Here is a 20,562-nt window from a genome sequence, read left to right as displayed (position 1 = left end):
CGGAATTTAGACGTCACACGAGGTCGATGGAGTGGGTAGCTCCCTGCAGTAGTATATGTTCGAAGGTTTTTAGTGATTCCAGTGTTTAAGTGAGAGAGCTGCGAACGCGTTTATTTTTAGACGGTATTCGGTCTTCTCCCAGCGATCATTGTCAGTGGATTATTCATTAGCCTTTTGTGTCATGTATTCGACTGTCAAATTTTATGTCCCGAGTTTGAACTGTAAAATTTTCTCTAACCATTATATTGCATGTTAACGTTAAGTACATTTTGTAGAGATGGTGAATATAGATATGATACAATTAAACTATCCGCTTCACTGGCTTGTGTGGAACAACAAGTACGATGATCTCGACAAAGAACTTTCCACAAAATTGGTAGGTCAAATTTTTCTCGTTATCCACACTATGTTATAATTCCGTACCATTCAACAACTCAGCCTGCTTTTGTGCGCAATACTTGCACAATTACGGCTCCTTTAGACCTGCAAAATTAAGCCATCGTTAGGGATGTTCACAACCAATTTGTGCTTTCAAATGACTGGCTGGTTTTTTCTTATTCATAAATTCTACCATCATCATGTAATATTCCTAAGAAAATGTTAATCTCAATTTCCTAATTGCATCAAAAGTGTATATTCCTACTTTATATGTGGTAACATTTGTTGTACGGTTATTTTCTGGGTTGGATATCTCGTCAATTAGAATAGAAACTTTCATCCGTAAGACATCGACATATTTTTTGATGTCGACCTCATTAATATCATAATTATATCGAAGTTGCCAAAATTATTGATTAAGAATTATAACGGTCACATTTGGAAACAGTCGTTGAAGCCATATCAACATAGGAAGAAGCCTTATCGGTTTGAATGATGGCTTCAAACTCCGGTATCCCTCTATTCTAATAATCCATCAAATTGCATTACTTTCTGAAAAAAATAGATATCTGGAATAGGCGTGTTCGCACTTGGGCCATTATCTGAAAATAGGTTGAGAAATGTTTTACTGCATATTAGGATTGAAATGATTTGCACAGTCTGATGCACGTTTCCTATCCTATATCCCCTAATCCAGTCTAATAACAATAGTTTTCAAATATATTTCAATCTTGCACATTTCGCGTCAAGGTACTGGAATTGTCTTTATCATAAATATATCATTTATTTTAGCACGATAAGGAAAAATGTGATAACAGAGGCAGAACTCCTCTGATGTTAGCTGTGACTCTTGGTCATGCTGAAGCGGCGCGAATTTTACTCCATCACCAAGCAAATGTTAACACGGAGAACACGCAGGGCTGGAGCGGTCAGTTATACTTATAGTTCATAGTTATTAGATTTCATTAAAACAATGATTATATATTCGTTGTCTATTTATCTTGAGAATTTAGTATCTTGCTATTTGTATTGATCATTGTATGTACGTACTTCTTTGAAGTGGTCCAAGAAGCTGTTGGGACCGGCGATCCAGAATTGCTTCAAATGGTGCTAGAGCGTCGAGATTACCAAAGATACACAAACCGGGTTGCCGGGATTCCTGAGTTGCTTCATAAGCTTAAACAAGTGAGTTATCATTCATATGTAAAGAGCTGTACAAGCTATGAAATTCAATCTCTGTGAAGAACATTAAAACAAACGATCCAATATTTTCATGGAGCAATTGATTGAATGCTGACCTTTTTCAGGCGCCTGACTTCTATGTAGAAATGAAGTGGGAGTTCACCAGTTGGGGTAAGTTTACACTTGAAAAGTGAAAAATTTGATTATAAATATGTTTTGTTATTTAAATTTACCATCATTGTGGTCTATAATGGTTTATAAATTTATTTTGCTTTCCTAATTCTTATAACAATTTCTCAAGAATATCTCATCTGTTTCCATACATTCAATTTCTTGAGTTTTCTATATCACATTCATATTGGCAAGTTGTTTCATGCCTTGCAAGCTAACTTTGTGAGACATTGCTTACAAACTTTACTGAAACTTTCAACATAATTTACAACAAAATCGGCTAGTCACATATTGCGAGGTTAATTTGTTAGATAATTTTTACATAATTACGAACGTAAGGTCGTTTTTTAAATCAATTATTCGTTGGGTCGGCTAATTTGCTCCGATCATTGTCTTTAATTTCACAACACAAATTGTAACTAAAGTTCCTTCTATACAGTTCCTTTAGTTTCACGGATGTGCCCTAGCGACACTTATAAAGTTTATAAGCAGGGCAGCAATGTTCGAATTGACACCACACTGTTAGGTTTCGATCATACTAATTGGCAGCGTGGAAATCGTAGCTACATTTTCAAGGGTCAAAGTAAGTGAACATAAAAACTGTAAAATACTCTTATTTGTACGCATGTGAGGTATAGACTATATACTTTAATGCCACTAAAAATCTGTCTTAAAATTCATCACAATTCATCATAACGATCAGTTACTTTGCATTGACGATAATCGATTACTAATACTAAATGCAAGCTGCAACGAATGCTCCCGTGGTAATTAGATGTGCACGCAGTTACGTGTTCAGCATGCTGGGACAGCAATCAGGTGATACTGTGTTTTCCCTTTTCTTATCTTTAATTTTTCCCTCATATTCTTGAGAGTACTTTAATTTAATCTGATCTTAATTGATTGGCTGTTTGTTGATTTATTTTTAAATCACTCACTGTGTTGCACATAGAAGAGTAAATAATTATCAGCCTTGCACATTATGGAAATAATATCAACTAAAATAACATCGATACTCTTCACTTTGCGAATTGTTTCAATAGTTGCAATAGTTATTTGCCAATGGGCAAAATCAATAACACCTCATAAGCTAAATTTTTTACAACGCAGCTCGTCATAATTGCATTTTCGGATTTCCTAGCTTACACATTACACGCGGCCTTAAAGCTTTCTCCTTATACTCCTGCTATTTTAATCTTGGAGTTTTAAATTCCAGCTTTTTATGTTACGATGGGTAATTGGATTATATACATTATCATGATTACATGTGTATATTCCATACATGTCTACATATTGAAACTATTTAAATGGCACTCTTCAGTATCATAAGATTGTATATGTGAAAATATTTTTTGCTTCCTGATTTCTTATCTAGTGTTCATCTATTTGTATAGTTTAATGTACTTAACATTGACCATTAAACAAGAGCGAAATATGTACAAATGACGAACTCAAAACATAGTTTTTGAACAATGTATTGATTGACACTACAATCTACAAATAATCTTCTTCATCTCCACAATTAGTTGGTGGTGTAGAAATTAACTGTGTGCATGAGGCAGGTGTGTCCATGCACCACCAAGGGTAAATTTTTTGATGTAGCGGGTTGAAAGTTTACACAGATTTTTTTCAACTTATTTGGAACAGGTCTCGGGGGTGTTGTAATGAAAATTTTTCGGACCCTGAAGTAAGGACTTAGTGTGTGTGCACATATTTGTTGACTAATTTTGTCTCAAGCTTTTAACACTATCGGACTCATTAGTATAAATTTCCAGTGTCAGATCGACTCATTGAGCATTTTGCCAATGCCGAGTGATGTTGTTTAATAGAAACATCAGAACTGCATAAATTACAAAATTGTGCTGTGATAATAACTACACCTTATAATAGATGATGGGGCGACGATGATGGAGGTAGATCACGAGACGAGGAAAGTTTACGTCGAGCATATGAAATTAGTCGGAGAAGACAATGAGCAAATGATATTACCTTCAGAAGAGAGCATAATCGCGCGGCTTACCAATCCCATAGTTACCACATATATAGACACTGAAAAAATCAGCTTTGAAAGGTAAAAACTGCAGTATTGCCCTAGTTATAATAATATGTTATATTGTAAAGTGTAGTAAGAAATAGAATTTATTATTATTCTCACTTTTAAAGTTGAATGCGTATTGATAAAAAAATTAAAATTACCTGTAGTCAACTAATTGTATCAAATCTCAATAATTAAAACCAAATCTTGCAAAACATCTAGGAATAAAGCAGGGTTATGGGGTTGGCGTTCTGATAAAAGTGAAGCTGTAAATGGACACGATTGTAAAGTATTCAGTGCGAGCAATGTGGAATTGATAACCAAAACACGTTTGGAACATTTGTCTGAATCGGACAGAGCTAGAGCTCGTGCTCCTCGAACACCTCTTCAATCTTTTCTCGGAATTGCAGAACAGCAAGAGAATACCAACAACACTGCCAGTGTATTTATATTTTTATATTACTTCATACAAAGTCAATGTATGAAAAATATAAAAACAATGTGCTTTTCCTGAACTTTTCTAAAAATTTTCAAATGATTGATTTTGTTTTTTTTCAATATTTGTAGCATCCACATAATTTGTCGATTTAACATGCATTCGATTTGTGCAAGTTTATACGAAAAAGAAAGTAGTGTCAGTTAAACAGTTTTATACAAACGCTTCTGTAATTTATACTTATAGTATTGGATGATATTAGAAAAGTGCATATATTAATCATTACAGGAGGAGTTTATTAACATTGGTAACCCTTGTAACATTACGCCCGAAGAATATTTTGATCCAGACTTTGATTTGGAGGGTAAAGACATTGGAAGGCCGAAAGAAATTAATACAAAGATACAAAAATTCAAGGTAGTTTTACTAATTGTTACTTTACCACTGTGTGTGATACCCAAACCGTTGACAATATACTGAAAAACATTTAAAGTACGATTTTAAGGAAAAGGTAGAATCATCGACTGTTTTATGCACAAGTGTCCAAAGAAAATCTTGTAAGATTAAATATTGAATTGTTGCCAAGGTCAATTTGACATTCGAATTTAGAACAAATCAAATTTCCTCTCTTCAAATATTAACGCGTTTCTCAGTGTCTTGGCAATATTTCACTGTAAATATAAGCAAATATTTCAGAATTAATTTTATGCAAACCTTATTTTCGTTAATTCTGGGGTCAAATAGTTTTTTTTGTCCACTTGTGAATACTCGTACTCTGATATTTTGTGATTTCTCAGAGTATGAAACACATATGAACAAATGGTTCACAGTAATTCCGGAAAATCTTGTAACTCCTTCAGCAAACTCTGATGTACTTCAATCAATGCCTTTTCGCCAGCTTGCTATAAAAATAATTGCTCTTTAAAATACTACAGATTCAACAAATTACAACCTGTTTGCAAAAAAGTAATTTTACCCTTGAAAAATTGCTCGTTTCCATTGTTCATGTACAGAGTACCTCCCTGCTGAAAAACCTGTAAAACCAGGAAATTAAATCTCTGTTTTCAGATTTCATTAGATACTGTGATGTAGCTAGAAATTCTGGTAGGAAGTTATTTCGAGAGAAAGAAATTCTCTTCAAAAAGCTTGAGAATCTGTGGATTGCATAATTTTTGTTACATTTTATAATTCCTTCGTTTAAACTTTCATTTCTTTATACAGATTTACACATTTTCCAAAAGCTCGTAATCAACTGCGTTTCACATCATTACCATTAAGAAACATGCGTATAAGTTTTTAAAGATTTTTCTTCCACTGCATTATGTAGACACATGAGGTATAGTGTACTAATTAAGTATAGTTGCAAGAACCTGAATACTTGGTTACATATTAGGTTGGATTATTTAACCGCAGGCAACTCTATGGCTTAGTGAAGAGTATCCTCTCAGTTTGCAAGAGCAGATTATGCCTATCGTAGACTTGATGGCAATATCAAGCTCCCACTTTGCCAAGCTGAAGGACTTCATTCAAATGCAACTTCCAGCTGGGTTCCCCGTCAAAATCGGTATTGTTCAAATGACCTGTGGTGAACTTTTGCTGAAATTGAGCTGGTGTTCATGGTCAGTTTTTTAACTTCAAGTCAATTCTAATTGCTGTTTCTCGTTAATTGAACTTCTAAAATTGATTGAAGATCATCATGAACATGTGAACTGACCATGAATATTATCCAAAGTTATTTTTAAGTTAGATAATTCTTTCATTTCAATTTTCTTCTAGAAATTCCATTATTTCACGTACTAAATGCCAGAATAACATTCGGCAATATCTTTGGACTAGATCAGGAAGTATCTAATGTTGGAAGACTGCAAGATGGCAATAAGATAACTTGTTTAGTTGACGATATCTGCTTTGACGCTCCACCTGGATACACTAAATTAGGTAGACAACTGAAAGAGATAAGATATTTGAGTATATTCTCTTTAGAAACCATGTTGTCATGTAATCGAAATTATATTATCCATGTTAATACAGGGGCTGATGTTAGACGTCAATTTAGTATTGAGGAAGAGGATGATTTACTGCAGTTTGCTATCCAACAAAGTCTCATCGAAGCAGGCAGTGAACGTGATGAGGTATATCTTTGTATTATATACAGCCATTACTGTGCGATTATGAAAAATTGTAGCGAAATTCGAGTGCATAAATAATTGAAAAATGTGGCCTGTTGAATTGGAAAACCTAAAAAAAATTGGCGAACTTTAGCTAGTAAAACTTGGCAACTATTTTGTTGTTTCTGTATGCAATACAAAAATTGTTGCGCAGTCGAAAGTTCTATTCATTTTTTACAAATTAGGCACAACTTATAACTTGAGCCAATTTATATCTGTCATTACGGTCAAAGGCATGAGTTCGCAAATTTGGGAATATCTCTATAGCTTTGAGATGATTGCACAGTGATCATTTTATAGGTTGATATATGGGAGGCATTGAGAGCACAAAAACCATCCCGACCAACGACACCTAATATCACCAGTGAGGAGGAGAGACAGCTTCAAAGGTATTTATATTTTTTATCAAATTTTCGCTCAATCTTATCTGTTACCTTGTGCAATAAGTTTTGATGTTACTTTTTTTTCTTTCAATTAATCTCCATATTTTTTTTCCTGCTTATTAATTGTCAGACAGGTATGTCACATCATATTATTTTTATAATAACAGGGAAAATTTACGTTATTTACAAATGTTTCATGCTGCAATAATTGCTCTTCGAGTACCATTGAAGTTCTTCTCATTATGTATTACATAACATTCACTGCCATCATACCATTAATTTTTTTTTTTTTAGAACTGTAAGAGCTCCAAAAATTGTTTACTTACTTCGAAGTATTCTCAACTGTTCCCCCATATTTAGGAAGTTTTATTTATAAAACTGACAGTGAAAACTCGATGCAAAACTCACAAATTTGAATTATTCACTGTTTCCAAATCTTTCCTGAGGTCTAGACATCATGTTTAAAAAACCGTCAGTTTAGATACGTTTTCAAAAGTTGGAACCTCCTTATTATTTGTGATTATGAGCTATATCGAATGTCATACTTATTAGAATTGTCAGACAACTGGTCAAATTTTTGATAAAATTTTACAACAGATTCTCATGAATTTTGTACTGATCTAGAACAGTGTGTTACTCACAAATTTATGGCACTCAGGGCTATTCAAGCTAGTCTGGCACTGTATCAAGAGACAGTTGGTGGGTGCGAAATTGAAGAGGAAAGTCCAGCAAGTGGAGGTGGGTCAAAGAGAGGGGAGACTTGTGAAGCATTGGAGGGACCAGCAGAACAACTCAGATTAGCATTGCGACTATCAGAGCAACAGCAATTGGAAGAAGAACAACGTCGTCTTCTAGAAGAAGAAACATTTCAACAAGTGCTTGAACTCTCTCTCACCGATAAGTGAACCTTAAAACTTTACACCAATAGTATTTCTCAATTGGTACTTGGTATTCAGAAAGTTAAAATCTTACAATATTGCGGTAGACGGGCTACGAGGTAAACTGAATTTCTTTTATGATCTATATAATATTTATTATTAGGTAAATAATTCTACGTTGCTAACAAAAAACTATTTGTTATTGAACTATTCTAGTATGTTATATAATTGGTGAGAAAGTTAATGCAATGTTAGTTAAGAAAATGAATGATTTAATTTATTATGTTACTTATTTCTTAGCTACATTTTATATGAAAACAAAAAACAAAGTAAATGGACACTGCCAAGTCATTAAGTGACCATGACTTGTGAAAACTGATACGATAAAAAATATTTCCGTTACCATAGTATAACAGGAGTGTTAAATACTCAAATTTTACCAGTTCCTATGGCGTTCGATTCTAGTACTTTTGATACACACTCTCATTTATGCCTTATAACATTGTAATAATCTGTCAATTTGTGAAAACACCAAATACTTGTCTTTTTCAATCCCTAAATTACGTTTTCTCATCCTTCGTCCCAAGAAATTGAAGAGGTGTGATACAGAAAAGAGTTGACTGTTTAATAAAAACTGGAAATATCTACAATACAAAGTACAGCCTGAAGCATAATGTTTAAAGGTCATTTCGTTAAAATGCAATCAGTAAAGAAAAAAAAATAAAATTATATGAACATCTTACCATTGGCACAGAAAAATCTTTTTGTTGGCAATCGCATATGCGGCGGTTTTGGACTGTTTAAAAAATAATCACAGTTCGATTAGACCGTGAATGAGGTTCCATAGTATGCAGGTGAATATGCTTTTGTATGTTCCTTCATCAAATACTTTCAGTTACATAATTTATTCATATAGACTTCCATACATACAAATACCGACTGAAAATTTAATTCGTATTGAATCAAAACTCTCCACTAGATTGCTAAGAAATAAAATAATTCACAAAAATGTGTAACAAAAATGAAGTATTGTATGATGAAGTAATGATAATTCAGTTTTACATGATTGTAATGATTTTCACAGTAGGCCAATATAAGAAAAATTATAAAAAGAATCGTACAGTTGTTGTAGAAAAAAAACAGACCAAATTATTCAAACTCCGTTTGAGCCCTGTAACAGATGGTAATGCATATGAAGCGTTAGATACGAATGCGTTCAAATTAGTTATTCAAAATACACGCATTTCACGATAATATAAGACGATAGTAATGGTTTCATATATAGGTATATTTCAAGAAAAATAACGTGCCTTCAAAAAGCGTAGATAATTAATCCACGAGGAGTTATACCTTTTGACTAAAATAATTTTCAGACTCTTTGAATAAAGATTATTCGACAACACTTTGGACTAGCTAATCTAAATTCCAGGGGTCAATTTGAATCAATGACTGAAATATTTCTCATAAAATAATTTTAACACATCCGTAGAACAACTTACCTCCGGAACATGGTGCCCAAGATGTTTGCACTTTGTTCAAATCGTTGTTCATTGTTATGAGCTCGCTGATGCCATTTCTTTCTAACTAAGGTCCAGTGATTAATATGGTCTCTCATAAGAACTTCTCGTGATTTTGGTGTATGGCGTTCCTATTAATAAGTTACAACAATTTACCAAATAAAAATTTGAAAATACATTTATTCTACATTCACAAGGTGTCCAATTAAATCTCAATAAATGATGCCGTGATAATTCCAAATTTTCCACATTAAGTATTATTAGTCTTTTCAAGTCGATATTTATCAAACATAAAAACGAATGAAAATTCATGTAACTGTATCCAGTAATCCATGTTACTGTCATTGAAACATACTTTGGTAGTCAAATATATGTTATTCAAAAAAAGTTTCTTCTGTGAATTTGACGTAAGCGTAAAACTCAATGTGATATTTGAAATATGAGTTTTCTGTTTCAAACTTACCGAATTTTATAATAATTTCCTGATCTTGGAAATTTCTGTGTACAACAGTAACGTAAGTCGTAAATGTAATGATACTTACATAGTCCAAATGAAGTTCTTCCTTGGGCAATGTTATGGGAGATGGGACACGATTTCGAGGCCATACTTCTTCTCGTGGAAGAGGTGCTGGCAAGGAATAGACATCGTGTACGTCGCTGTCTGAATCGAATAAAGTGTTGTTTGCATTGACTTCATTCAGTACCTCAGGACTTGGACTGCGAATTCTGAAGTGAGAATTGAATATCAGACTAGCGCATAGTGAAATACGTAATACATAGAAGGTGTATGTAGGTGGGTCTTTTCATCACTGCTAGCTTTCCATAAATTTGGAAATTTCGTATCCAAAAATTTATCACCAGTTTATTGTCAGGATTGCCACGATTTTTTCGTTACAAAATTCTGTGATTTTTCCAGGTTTTTTAGTTGTAAATTTGAAGTTTCTCAGGTAGACATTATTCCTGCAGATGAAGTATGAGGCAGCATTAAATAAATTGTATCTGAATTTGAAAAAGTATTTATATGGAAATTATACCATATAAAGCGAAATATGTATAATTTTTGCTAATATATAATAAACTTGAGTAGTTAATAGTGTAAGATACCACAAGGCTATATTCTTTTATACCTATACCGTATACACAATGAAAGATATAGGCGATGAAATTGAGTTTTTGCATTAATAAATTTCATTCACATTTAAAGCAGCACAACTTAAAATAATTATGTCGTATATTTTTTTAACAAAAAACAGAAAAAATCAAAGATTTGCTTAAGCACTGTCTGAAATTTTTCTTTAATCCTAAATTTTGGAAAGATTACTTTTCTTTGATGGAGCAGAAGAAAAAAAAAACAAATCTAACTTTTTGTATTCACCCTACTGATTATATATGAATATATAAATGTATACATCACCTCAGGTACAAATACCCCAGGTGTTTATACTCACTTAGGAACAAGATTAGGATTGCGTGGTTGATTTGCCATCCAAGCTCTACAAATAGGATATAAGGGCGTATCCTCTTGAAACTGAGCTAGGTCAACGCTCCGATCAAACAGCTTCATAACATAACTGTGGTGAAATGCTGTGTCCATTGGAGCCTGGCGCCTGCGTCGCATTTTTTTGGCTTGCTGATATCTCATTGTTTTCGACGGAATCATTGATTCCCTACTTGGGTGATGAAATTTTCAAATATATTACTGAACATATACCGAATCAAATTTAGGTTTACTTCAGAATTGGACACAAAATACACTGACCTCACCAACACCTATCAGCATTAGTATTTGTACTAAATGACGACAATTGTTTGCCATTTCCATGAATAGACTTCTCATACATTGCTTTGATTTTTATATGTTTCCTCAAGAAATTCTTTATTTTCGATTTTGCCGAAAATTAAATTTGATTAAAATTGTGTCACAGTAAGACAAGAATTGAAAACTTCAATGGAAAGCACTATTGGTATAAAATTTATGATGAAATGTTTTATAATCAATGGTTGATACAGAAAAAGCAGATGCATAGAATAGGCAAAAGTCGAGTCCATTTCGTCCACAATTTCAACTGAAGATCCTCATACTATTAGTAAATAATGATAATTACAATTTTTTTATTTGAGGTTTGTACTCCTGGGAAGAGCTCTCTTCACTGGATTCGGCAGATGAACCAGAGTCACTGTGTTGAAGAAGTTCTCTCAGAGCCCCTTTTAGCCTGTCGCGTGCGACTAGTACATCATTATCGCCTAAAATTAGATGTTTTCACAACAGGAGTGCCTCAAAATTCCTAGGTGCGCCAGCACTTTTATTTTATCATTACCGTTGCATTGCATATCTAATAGCAGTTGTTAAAACTTTTGACTAGAAAAACTTTTCGACTTGTAAAATTTTTTATAGCGTTAATTCACCCTTCTCGCAGACCATTCGCATGCACTAAGAGGTCAGAAATTATACTCCAAAATAAAGTTTATAGATAATTGTATGATCATTGAGCAAATTCAACAATTACTAATATAATGAAATGTAATTTGATCCATAAATGATGATGTAAAGGTAATCTAAACGAAAGCATTGCCCTTAAGTAATTTTAATTATAGTTTGACCAGTATTTGAAAATATATGAATGATTCATACGGTTTTTGATTTTATAGAAAGTATTTTAAATTCTTGAAAACTGAAGCATCTCAATATTCAGAATATGTGGGAAATGGCAAACTTCTCAGGCAAAGCATATCTCGCTGTAAAAATGTGAGACACCTCGTAGGAATAATAATTTCTATTTGAATAGAACAGGATTTTATTACCTAGCTCGTCCTTTACTTCTACCTTCAGTCGACTCGCTGCAAGGTTTGGAACATTTCTTTTTTTTCCCATCTGAAGCATAGCAAGAAATATAATTTATGATAAAGTCTGTCACAGCGCATGGAAGCATAACAATATTGACTATTATTGAAACGAATTTAAATACATTGTAATTCAAACTGCTGCTTCAAATGCTCTCACACAGAACATACGAACAGTTGGTAAATAACTAGTTGCTGCTCTCACCTCTCTTATACTGTGCCTACGACAAACCGATGATGTATTGATGTAGTACAGGTTTAAGGTTAGAGTATAAGCTCAGCCGTAGTGTCGACAAATCAACGGACATAACAATTTCAGATTATCGCGGGGACTCAAGCTACCAACAATTTTGCTCTCGTAACAATAATATTCCGATACAAAGTCGGGTTATCACACTCCTTATTGGATCTGACCAATGCTACCACTGTTTACTGATTTATGCCAATACATTACCAGAGTGCGTTTCGAAATTAGCTCAGTACTGTCAATAATCTTTTATCTCTTTTTGTATAATGTGAGGGTTGGCTCGGATGAGTCGTCCAAAGGATCAGACTTCAAGTCTTTGTGAAGAAAAGATATATTTGAAAGATAATTATAATAAATAAGGTAGGATAAGAAAATTAATTGAAACTGCAAGAATAATCGTGGTTTTATAACGCGCGTAGCCCTGTATTGGAAGGATTTGAAAAGTAAAGAAGCAGCGTTAATTCGTTGTTGATTGAAGAGATTTGTCCAGAAATGTAGGCATAAGTTGGGTATTTACAAAGGTGAGTAGACAACGTATCCAGAATTAAAAGAAGGTAAACACAAAATGTGTTTAATGATTGTAAACGAACGAGTCGTTTGGAGAAAATAGCACGAACTAAAGCGTTACGGACAAGATTGCACGAACTAGGTGCAACCGGTGCAATAAAGTACAGTGCATGAATTAAATGCTCTCAAGAAAGTTGCACAAATTAGGTGCAGTGAAGTAAAAAAGGGTATTCGTTGTCAACCTGTTAGATAACCAATATGGGGTATTTTGATGAGCAAAACTGACGTGAACGCGGTGCTGGTCCGACGAGAAATGAGCGTCGCTCCGCGGTGGCGGTTTTATAAGAAGTGCTTGGTCGTATCGCCAAGCATTCAGCAGTCGCTCGGTGACGTCACAATTCTAGGAATAGCGACTGGTAGATTCTGTTCTCCCCTGCCGAATTATACCCGTTTATATTTGCGGTATTCGGTTTCATTTATCTGTTTAGATAAAGCGTTTGTACCATTATATATAATTTATCTACTCAGATTTTATATAGGACTAAATTTTGCTGCTATAATTAATTATTTCATAAAATAAAAGTCGATCCTCCGGCACTAGTTTCGGAATGTGGGTACATGGGAGCCAGGAAGATGCAAATAGACACGGAACTTATGTTATATAGACCTATGTGTGCAACAAATGTAATCGTAAAAATACTAACGAGACTACATTCGTTCATGATGAATAATCGTACTGTGTATGACCTCTTCTTTTGTATTTGTAAGTACTGCTTCTGTAGACAGCGTAAAAAGAATGTTATAGTATGTGGTAAAAATATGACAGAACGAAATTAGCAGAACGCGGATTCTAGTGACTTTCCGTCAATTCTGTTCCGATATTCTGGATTCTCGCGCCCCTTAGAGCATAAGGTTGGCACCATGAGATGTCACAATGGTGATTTTTGCGAATTAACCAATCAGAGCATGCTGCAGCCAGCTGTTTGCTACACGTGAGAAAATAGTTTATTTGTTAGCAATTGAAATTTCAAGGTTATGACGAGTATCGTAGGCAAAGTCTGCTGTGACAGCGTAGCACGGTGAACCGTACGTGAAAACTCGGGGGCGAAGCAGTGACAGGGACAGGATGCGTGGCAAGTGATAAGCCTATGTACCGGTGCCGATCGGTGATATGTGTCACTCCTGCGTGTAAAGTGCCACGATTGACTTCTTCAGGTCGTTCTAAACGTTTCTGATAATGGCAACGGGTGATTCGAGACGTGTTGCATTGATAACAGGTATCACAGGCCAGGTAAGCCTTTGGTTAGATGCTTCAGTTATCATTCAAGTTTTAGCCTTTTTTTTATCGCTTTTATCAATATTCATATGAAAATGGATTCATCAATACAGCCGGGTTTGTCGACGTGGGAAAAGCGAAAAATAAGCCTCTTGGTTCTGTAATACATTGATTTTGTATGACAAATCAGAACCTCGATTGACATTGCAAATGTTAATTCTGTTTATCTATGCTTCAAAGGACTCAATCCCAGTACGAAAATCATTTCGAACGTTCCTACGGCTCGCAAAATCGTGATGGCATAATACTTTCTCTCATCCCTGTATTTTCAGAGGCACCGGTAAATTGTAAGCACATAATGTTTAATCAGCTCGTGGCCGGATGTGTTACTTGCTCAGGCAACTGGCAAGTTTGAGAAAAAGAATTTAACAAGAATGTGTTTTAGATCCTACCAAACGTGAAATAATCAGGGACCTTTTTTCATTCGCATTTGTGGGAATCCTACATGGCATAGCTCAAAACAGAATTCATATAAATTTGCATATCGCAACATTTTTTTTATTTTTGAATCCTGTGGTTAAACTATCAATTGAATAACTAATATTTTCACAAATATTTCAACAATTGTGAAGTTTGCTGACACTAGAATCAGAGACGAGTTACTGTTGAAATTTTTATGGAATTACTCAATGTTAATATTAAATACAGGAAATGAGCATTCAAGTGATGTTGGAATCGTAATTGAAAACTATGCACAAATAAATGAAATTGAAATAACAGAAAACCATATTCGTGATTTTTTTAGAAACTGAAACCTTAAACTCTGATATCATTGAGAAACTTTTTTAACGCAGTTCTAACCATATAAGAATTAAAATTCAGTTTTCAATAAAATTTGGCAATTCATTAAATTTATATAATTCAATCACCAGATTAAAATATATCGATTCACAGGATTGTTTATGAGATATAAGCAAATATGTCTTCGCTCATTTTATATGTATTCTTATGGAGGAATAGACAAGAATTGAAGTTACCAATTAAATTTGTAATGAAGTGATACTGAGATTTTGTTTGAAATTTTTTTGGCAGTAGAAGCAAGTCTAATAATAATTGATAAACATATTTCAGAATTATTCACCACTTCCGTGATATTAGTAAAAATTATTGTAATAAATGTATACATGTCTGAGGTATTTAGCTGTGCAGGCCATAAGACGTTGTGACGTGGCAAACCGTGCATCATATGCGTAAAACATGAAATTGCTGCATTAGAGTTATTTTTCGGTTATCAATAAAAAAAATTGATTCTATGCATGACAGATCTTGAATATATATAGAGTGAATATACAAAGCTTTCGCAATAACATAATGCGACGTTACCAAACTCGGAAAAACCTAATATGCTAATCAGACACACAATGCAATCGAATTTTGCCTAGCTGCGTAACGTCTTTAAAACTTCGTTAATTGTGAAATCAAAAATTTCGTATAAAACTATGTGCCTACAATCCACAATCAAAACAGTCAATTGCCCGTACATTATAATAGTTCAATTAGTATCCCATACTAAATATATCTATATTCTGTTCAGCGAGTATTTATTCTCTTAACAAATACACTTTTAAGGATACGAAAATATTTATTAATATTTTCACAGACGAATCCTAGAAATAAAATACTTCTCATCGCCAATGTTGCACTTTATTGTATGCATAATTAAATACCTGAATATTTCTTTCTACATATTATCTACATGTTTGGTATTTACAAAATTTAAGTAAAAAGTGTTAATTTAACGAAATACCAAACAGAAAATAACAACTTTGCAACTAGAGAATGATTCCAAAGAATTTGAGTCTATTCTTTCATGATTAGGAAGTTGGCACCTGAAATGACATAGAAAATACTGAAAAAACTAATCGATACTCGTAAAGTTATGAAGCTTTACCATTATATGCATGAAACGGAATTTTAGTTTGCTACTAATTATTGTCTTTTTGATTTTCAACTAGATGAGGTAAGTCCTTATTCAATGTAATCATCCAGTATTTTATTTATAGGATGGATCGTATCTGGCAGAGTTTCTGCTGGACAAGGGATACGATGTTCATGGGATAATCAGACGTGCAAGTACTTTCAACACTGCACGTATTCAGCATCTTTATGCCGATCCCAAATCTCATAGGCAAGGAAAAATGAAGCTGCACTATGGTGACATGACAGACTCCAGCTGTCTTGTCAAAATCATCAGTGCTGTTCAACCGACAGAAATCTACAATCTTGCTGCCCAGAGTCATGTTAAGGTATTCATTTCTTTGTGCATTACCTTAATTGGAATCATAATAACAATATTATTGATTGAATTTTTTGTAACAGGTGAGCTTTGAATTAAGTGAATACACTGCTGAAGTCGATGCAGTAGGCACTTTAAGATTACTTGATGCTATAAGAACTTGCGGCCTCGAGAAATCAGTGCGATTTTATCAAGCTTCGACATCTGAGTTATATGGTAGAGTAGCTGAAGTGCCACAGACGGAGAAAACACCTTTTTACCCACGTTCTCCATATGGTTAGTAAAATTATTATTATGTGCACATTACATAGCTTATAAAAAAATAATTATGAATTAATCTATTAAGAACAATACGGTATAACTTTCTTGTATTTTTTTTTTAAAGTGATACTGCAGCGAAATCACTATAAAATTTAAATTTTAGTCTAATTCTTCAAAGTATTTTTCTTACTTCTATATTCGTTCTAAAAATATGAATTCACATTATTATTACTGAGTGTTCTTTATTCTTGCATCAAATATGAAATCATGATGTTCAGAAAAAATATAAAAATAAAGAATAATCCAGAAATCTCTGCCAACTTACATCATATTGAAGAAAATATAATTTTAAAAAATTTTCTTCAATGAACTACAAGATATTCGTGTTCAGTAGTTTCAGAACATTTTTCTCCTATCTAACGTTCCGCTTTATTTAATCAGCTGCAACAGTTGGTATTAATAGACTAGATCGATTAATTTCCAGCTTGTGCAAAGATGTATGGATTCTGGATAGTGATAAATTACCGAGAAGCTTACGGCATGTATGCCTGTAATGGAATATTATTTAATCACGAAAGTCCGAGAAGAGGGGAAAATTTTGTGACGCGAAAAATTACCAGATCTGCTGCAAAAATAGAACTGGGTTTGCAAGAAGTCTTGGAACTCGGGAACTTGGATTCCCAACGAGACTGGGGACATGCTAAAGATTATGTCGAGGTAAATGACTATGTATTTTTCAACAAGTTTTCCAAATTTCCTCTAATTTTAAACGACAATTATAAATGCCGGAAATGTTATTGCGTTTGGAATTTTGTACACTCGGATCTAAACTACAGAGTAATTCTTGACGATTTTTCAATAAGAATTTAAAAATTGTTTTACAATTAACAATTCTCAGGCAATGTGGCTGATGCTACAACAGTCGGTCGCAGATGACTTTGTTATAGCAACTGGTGAAACTCACAGTGTCAGAGAGTTTGTTGAAGCCTCATTTAATTACATTGGTCGAACTATTAAATGGGAGGGCGAGGGTGTCAACGAAATTGGTCGCGATGCTGCTTCTGGGCAGCTCCTGGTTCGGGTTAATCCAAAATACTTCCGTCCAACCGAAGTGGTAAGAATCCTTATTTCCATCACCAAGATATTAAGTAAATATTGAGCATTTAACATCTATTCTAAAATGTTCCATCTTGATTCATAACGCAGGACTTACTGCTGGGTGATGCTTCAAAAGCCAAAGAAAAGTTTGGATGGCAGCCCACAGTTAAATTCGAAGTATGTATTTGAATAAGTTATTCTGATTTATCATTGGAACATTTCGAGCTGTCACCAGCTTAGCCAGTACTGAAAATTACCAATCAGAATTAAACTTTTTGGAAAATTCACTTTCATATAGGAACTGGTGAAGGATATGATGAAAGCTGATCTCGAACTGATGCGCAAAAATCCGAATGCTTAGCTGCGGCCGTTACTGCTTCGATGAAATTTCTGCATTTATACCACTTTAACTTGTCAGGAGTATAGATACTTAGATACTAGAGCGGTGTGAAGAATGATTAAAGGCATATTTACAGAGTAACGCAAAAGTAATCCGTGATTTGACAGAAACGTGGTCTCTTGACTAAATGTTCGTGATCGCGAGAGTCGAATAACGCTGCACAGTACGGTAAAAACAGACACCATGCTCAAAACTCTGAGAAGTCATGTATTTGGCAAAAAATATCCGGAGAGTGCATGATTTTTCGACACAATCCACCGAAACTTCCTCCCATGAGCTGTTTAACCAAAACGTAACATCTTTTATCATTATTTTGCTTAAGCTTTGTGAAATTTACGTGTCATTTTGAACTCCCTGAACGAAGTAATGCGTAGAAATTTCCCGCACTTGAAGCTTGAAATAAAGAAGTGGTAAACTGTTTATTATAATTGTTGAAAATTACCAGAAGAAATTGTATTATTTTTTGCTATAATTATACTCGAAAATGAAACGAACCAGCACTATCGTATTAGGTTTCCACGAATCTCTACTAAATGGCTTCCATGAAAACTTAATTCGATATTGTTTGTGGGTTTGATCTCACTGTATAATCCTAACAATTTACAATCCAATTCTTTCTTGTGCTTTTAAATCATTATGATAAACAGTTCACCAGGTAATTATTTAGAATTTCGAATCAACGATTTTGAGCCCTCTGAAAGGTACAGCTTGAACCTGATAAAATGGCCGCGCAGTTATAGAGATATTGAGTAAATAGAATGGAGCCTGCCCCCGCCCCAATCCAACAAGTTTGTCCGACACCACGTTGCTTCTAAAGTCTACTATATTTGGAATTTTTCATAGTAGCAAATTTCGATGACTGACAGTTTTCATGTATAAATTAAATTCATTATGTATACGCGGAGCCTTATATCGGAAACTAATTTATTAACAATAAAGAACATGCATGTCAAATTTCGTCAAGATAAGTGCTTGCATTTGCAGTCTGAAAAAAATTCAGATACAGTGTGATGTGTAACAGCGATTAGCTGTATTTGTAAAGTATTCATCGCATATATTTTTTTTCATCATTAGGGAGTTTAGAAACAAGTATAATTTGTATAGACCAGCAAGAGTCATTGCAACTATTTTACCTTCAAAGAATATATATACATATGTACATTAGGGTGTGCCAAATAAATGTTTTTTTTTCTGTTATCATTTCCCATATAAAAAATCAGTGCTTTCATGTATTATAAGAAGCGTCGTTTCATTCATTTTTTACATGGGAAACAATGAAAGAAATAAAATTTTGTTTATTGCACACTAATGTATATATGAGGCTTCATTATTTTTCTAAGTAGTGATTTCAACATTAAGATTGATCAGATTTTGTTACCTTCCTATAAGGGTAGTAAACGCTGCAACAGGTCAAATTCATTTCACTAATCCATTCTAACGGTAAATAAACAATTCCGAAAAAATATTTATAGTTTCTTCTCGATTGTAGGCAAACGATGAAATTACTATGAATACTTGAGATATAAATATAGAGAAAAATTTATATTTTGATATATATGACACCTAACTTTCGGAAATTCAAATTTCATGGAACTTAGGATGTGAATGTGAATTCATAAAAGATCGTGAGTGAATGTTCTATATGTAAAAAGTAGACACAATTATCATTTTTTCTATTACTGTGAACATTGTTGTAGATATTACACCGAGGAAAGCATAAGTCAAATAAGTTATAGGCACCAAAATTGTCGTACATGTGAGAATTTGATATGTAAGTTTTACTGCACTTGTTACAATTTATTACGATCAAAGTGCATATAAGGATTTAATCGAGGGATGCCTGTATCAACAGTTTGTTTTTCTCTGTTTAGAAATATTACCGGTGTTAATTGACGTTATGCAAGGGTTTTGTCAAAGGGGTGTGTTAAATTTTGATGAAGTCATACATTTGGGTGGTATCGTTTTCTAAGGATTTATTTTAGCACAAAAGCATTGTAGGTATACATTTAGGAAAAAATGTTATTCCATTAAAAACTAAGTATTATATATGCAAAATAATTTATCTATAAAATTTAGATATTCCAGATAGTCCAAATCTTTGGAGTTCGTTTTACGGTTTTAATAAAATGCTTGTATAAAATTCGAATTTCATAAGTTTAAAACTTTTTGAACCTTTTTCGACGTTGTCGCTAAAATGCCAAATATATGTTTGTAAAAAGCATTTTTCGTTACGAATCATTCCAACCCCAGATTTATCGAGTGTAATCTAATATTATCCATGTAAAAACATTTGACAGCTACAAAAAAAAAAATAACAATCTCTGTTCAATATTACCGAATAATTCTCGCTTCCGGTAATTATCTGCATCTTGTACAGCGACGACGCCTGTGATGTACGCCCGGATTATTCCAGCAACGAGGAAAGTGCGAAGAGAACTCTGGCGGTGCGTCGTGGCAGAATGTTGGCAGTTAAGCGGTTAAATCCACA

At 33.7% G+C, this 20,562-nt stretch overlaps 3 protein-coding genes across 11 annotated transcripts; 2 read left to right on the top strand and 1 right to left on the bottom strand.

Annotated features, from left to right (window-relative positions):
• Window positions 1–68: 68 nt before the first annotated feature.
• On the top strand, window positions 69–8,936 carry LOC107226419 (ankyrin repeat domain-containing protein 13D). Of its 4 annotated transcripts, XM_015667228.2 has the most exons (15): window positions 69–376; window positions 1,171–1,306; window positions 1,439–1,563; window positions 1,686–1,731; window positions 2,171–2,314; window positions 2,479–2,550; window positions 3,622–3,802; window positions 3,989–4,208; window positions 4,491–4,619; window positions 5,616–5,766; window positions 5,979–6,140; window positions 6,234–6,334; window positions 6,671–6,759; window positions 6,884–6,887; window positions 7,412–7,547. In XM_015667228.2, exons 1-15 carry the CDS (start codon window positions 278–280, stop codon window positions 7,424–7,426), a joined length of 1,674 nt encoding a protein of 557 aa, XP_015522714.1. In that variant the 5' UTR covers window positions 69–277; the 3' UTR covers window positions 7,427–7,547. The 4 variants fall into 4 exon arrangements, with proteins under 4 accessions (XP_015522714.1, XP_015522711.1, XP_015522712.1 ...); XM_015667225.2 differs by lacking the exon at window positions 6,884–6,887 and having other exon boundaries at window positions 71–376; window positions 7,412–8,936; XM_015667226.2 differs by lacking the exons at window positions 2,479–2,550; window positions 6,884–6,887 and having other exon boundaries at window positions 73–376; window positions 7,412–8,936.
• LOC107226422 (protein lin-37 homolog) lies at window positions 4,610–20,518 on the bottom strand. 5 transcript variants are annotated; one of them, XM_046733361.1, is made up of 8 exons: window positions 12,986–13,017; window positions 12,195–12,550; window positions 11,951–12,020; window positions 11,254–11,392; window positions 10,597–10,818; window positions 9,691–9,874; window positions 9,131–9,279; window positions 4,610–5,236 (listed from the first exon to the last, which is right to left on the bottom strand). In XM_046733361.1, the coding sequence occupies exons 3-8, from the start codon at window positions 12,018–12,020 to the stop codon at window positions 5,206–5,208; spliced, it is 795 nt and encodes a 264-aa protein (XP_046589317.1). In that variant the 5' UTR covers window positions 12,195–12,550; window positions 12,986–13,017; the 3' UTR covers window positions 4,610–5,205. The 5 variants fall into 5 exon arrangements, with proteins under 5 accessions (XP_046589317.1, XP_046589319.1, XP_046589318.1 ...); XM_046733363.1 differs by having other exon boundaries at window positions 11,254–11,374; window positions 12,195–13,050; XM_046733362.1 differs by lacking the exons at window positions 12,195–12,550; window positions 12,986–13,017 and adding an exon at window positions 12,115–12,181.
• On the top strand, window positions 13,755–20,481 carry LOC107226421 (GDP-mannose 4,6 dehydratase). Of its 2 annotated transcripts, none has more exons than XM_015667231.2 (7): window positions 13,755–14,034; window positions 16,083–16,325; window positions 16,399–16,591; window positions 17,061–17,293; window positions 17,475–17,690; window positions 17,783–17,851; window positions 17,973–20,295. In XM_015667231.2, exons 1-7 carry the CDS (start codon window positions 13,981–13,983, stop codon window positions 18,033–18,035), a joined length of 1,071 nt encoding a protein of 356 aa, XP_015522717.1. In that variant the 5' UTR covers window positions 13,755–13,980; the 3' UTR covers window positions 18,036–20,295. The 2 variants fall into 2 exon arrangements, with proteins under 2 accessions (XP_015522717.1, XP_046589314.1); XM_046733358.1 differs by lacking the exon at window positions 17,973–20,295 and adding an exon at window positions 20,452–20,481 and having other exon boundaries at window positions 13,796–14,034.
• Window positions 20,519–20,562: the final 44 nt, after the last annotated feature.

The sequence above is a fragment of the Neodiprion lecontei genome, chromosome 3, assembly GCF_021901455.1.
Source record: "Neodiprion lecontei isolate iyNeoLeco1 chromosome 3, iyNeoLeco1.1, whole genome shotgun sequence".
NCBI lineage: Eukaryota > Metazoa > Arthropoda > Insecta > Hymenoptera > Diprionidae > Neodiprion > Neodiprion lecontei.
Note: the sequence above shows the minus strand (reverse complement) of the source record. Positions and strands in the feature narration are given on the sequence as shown.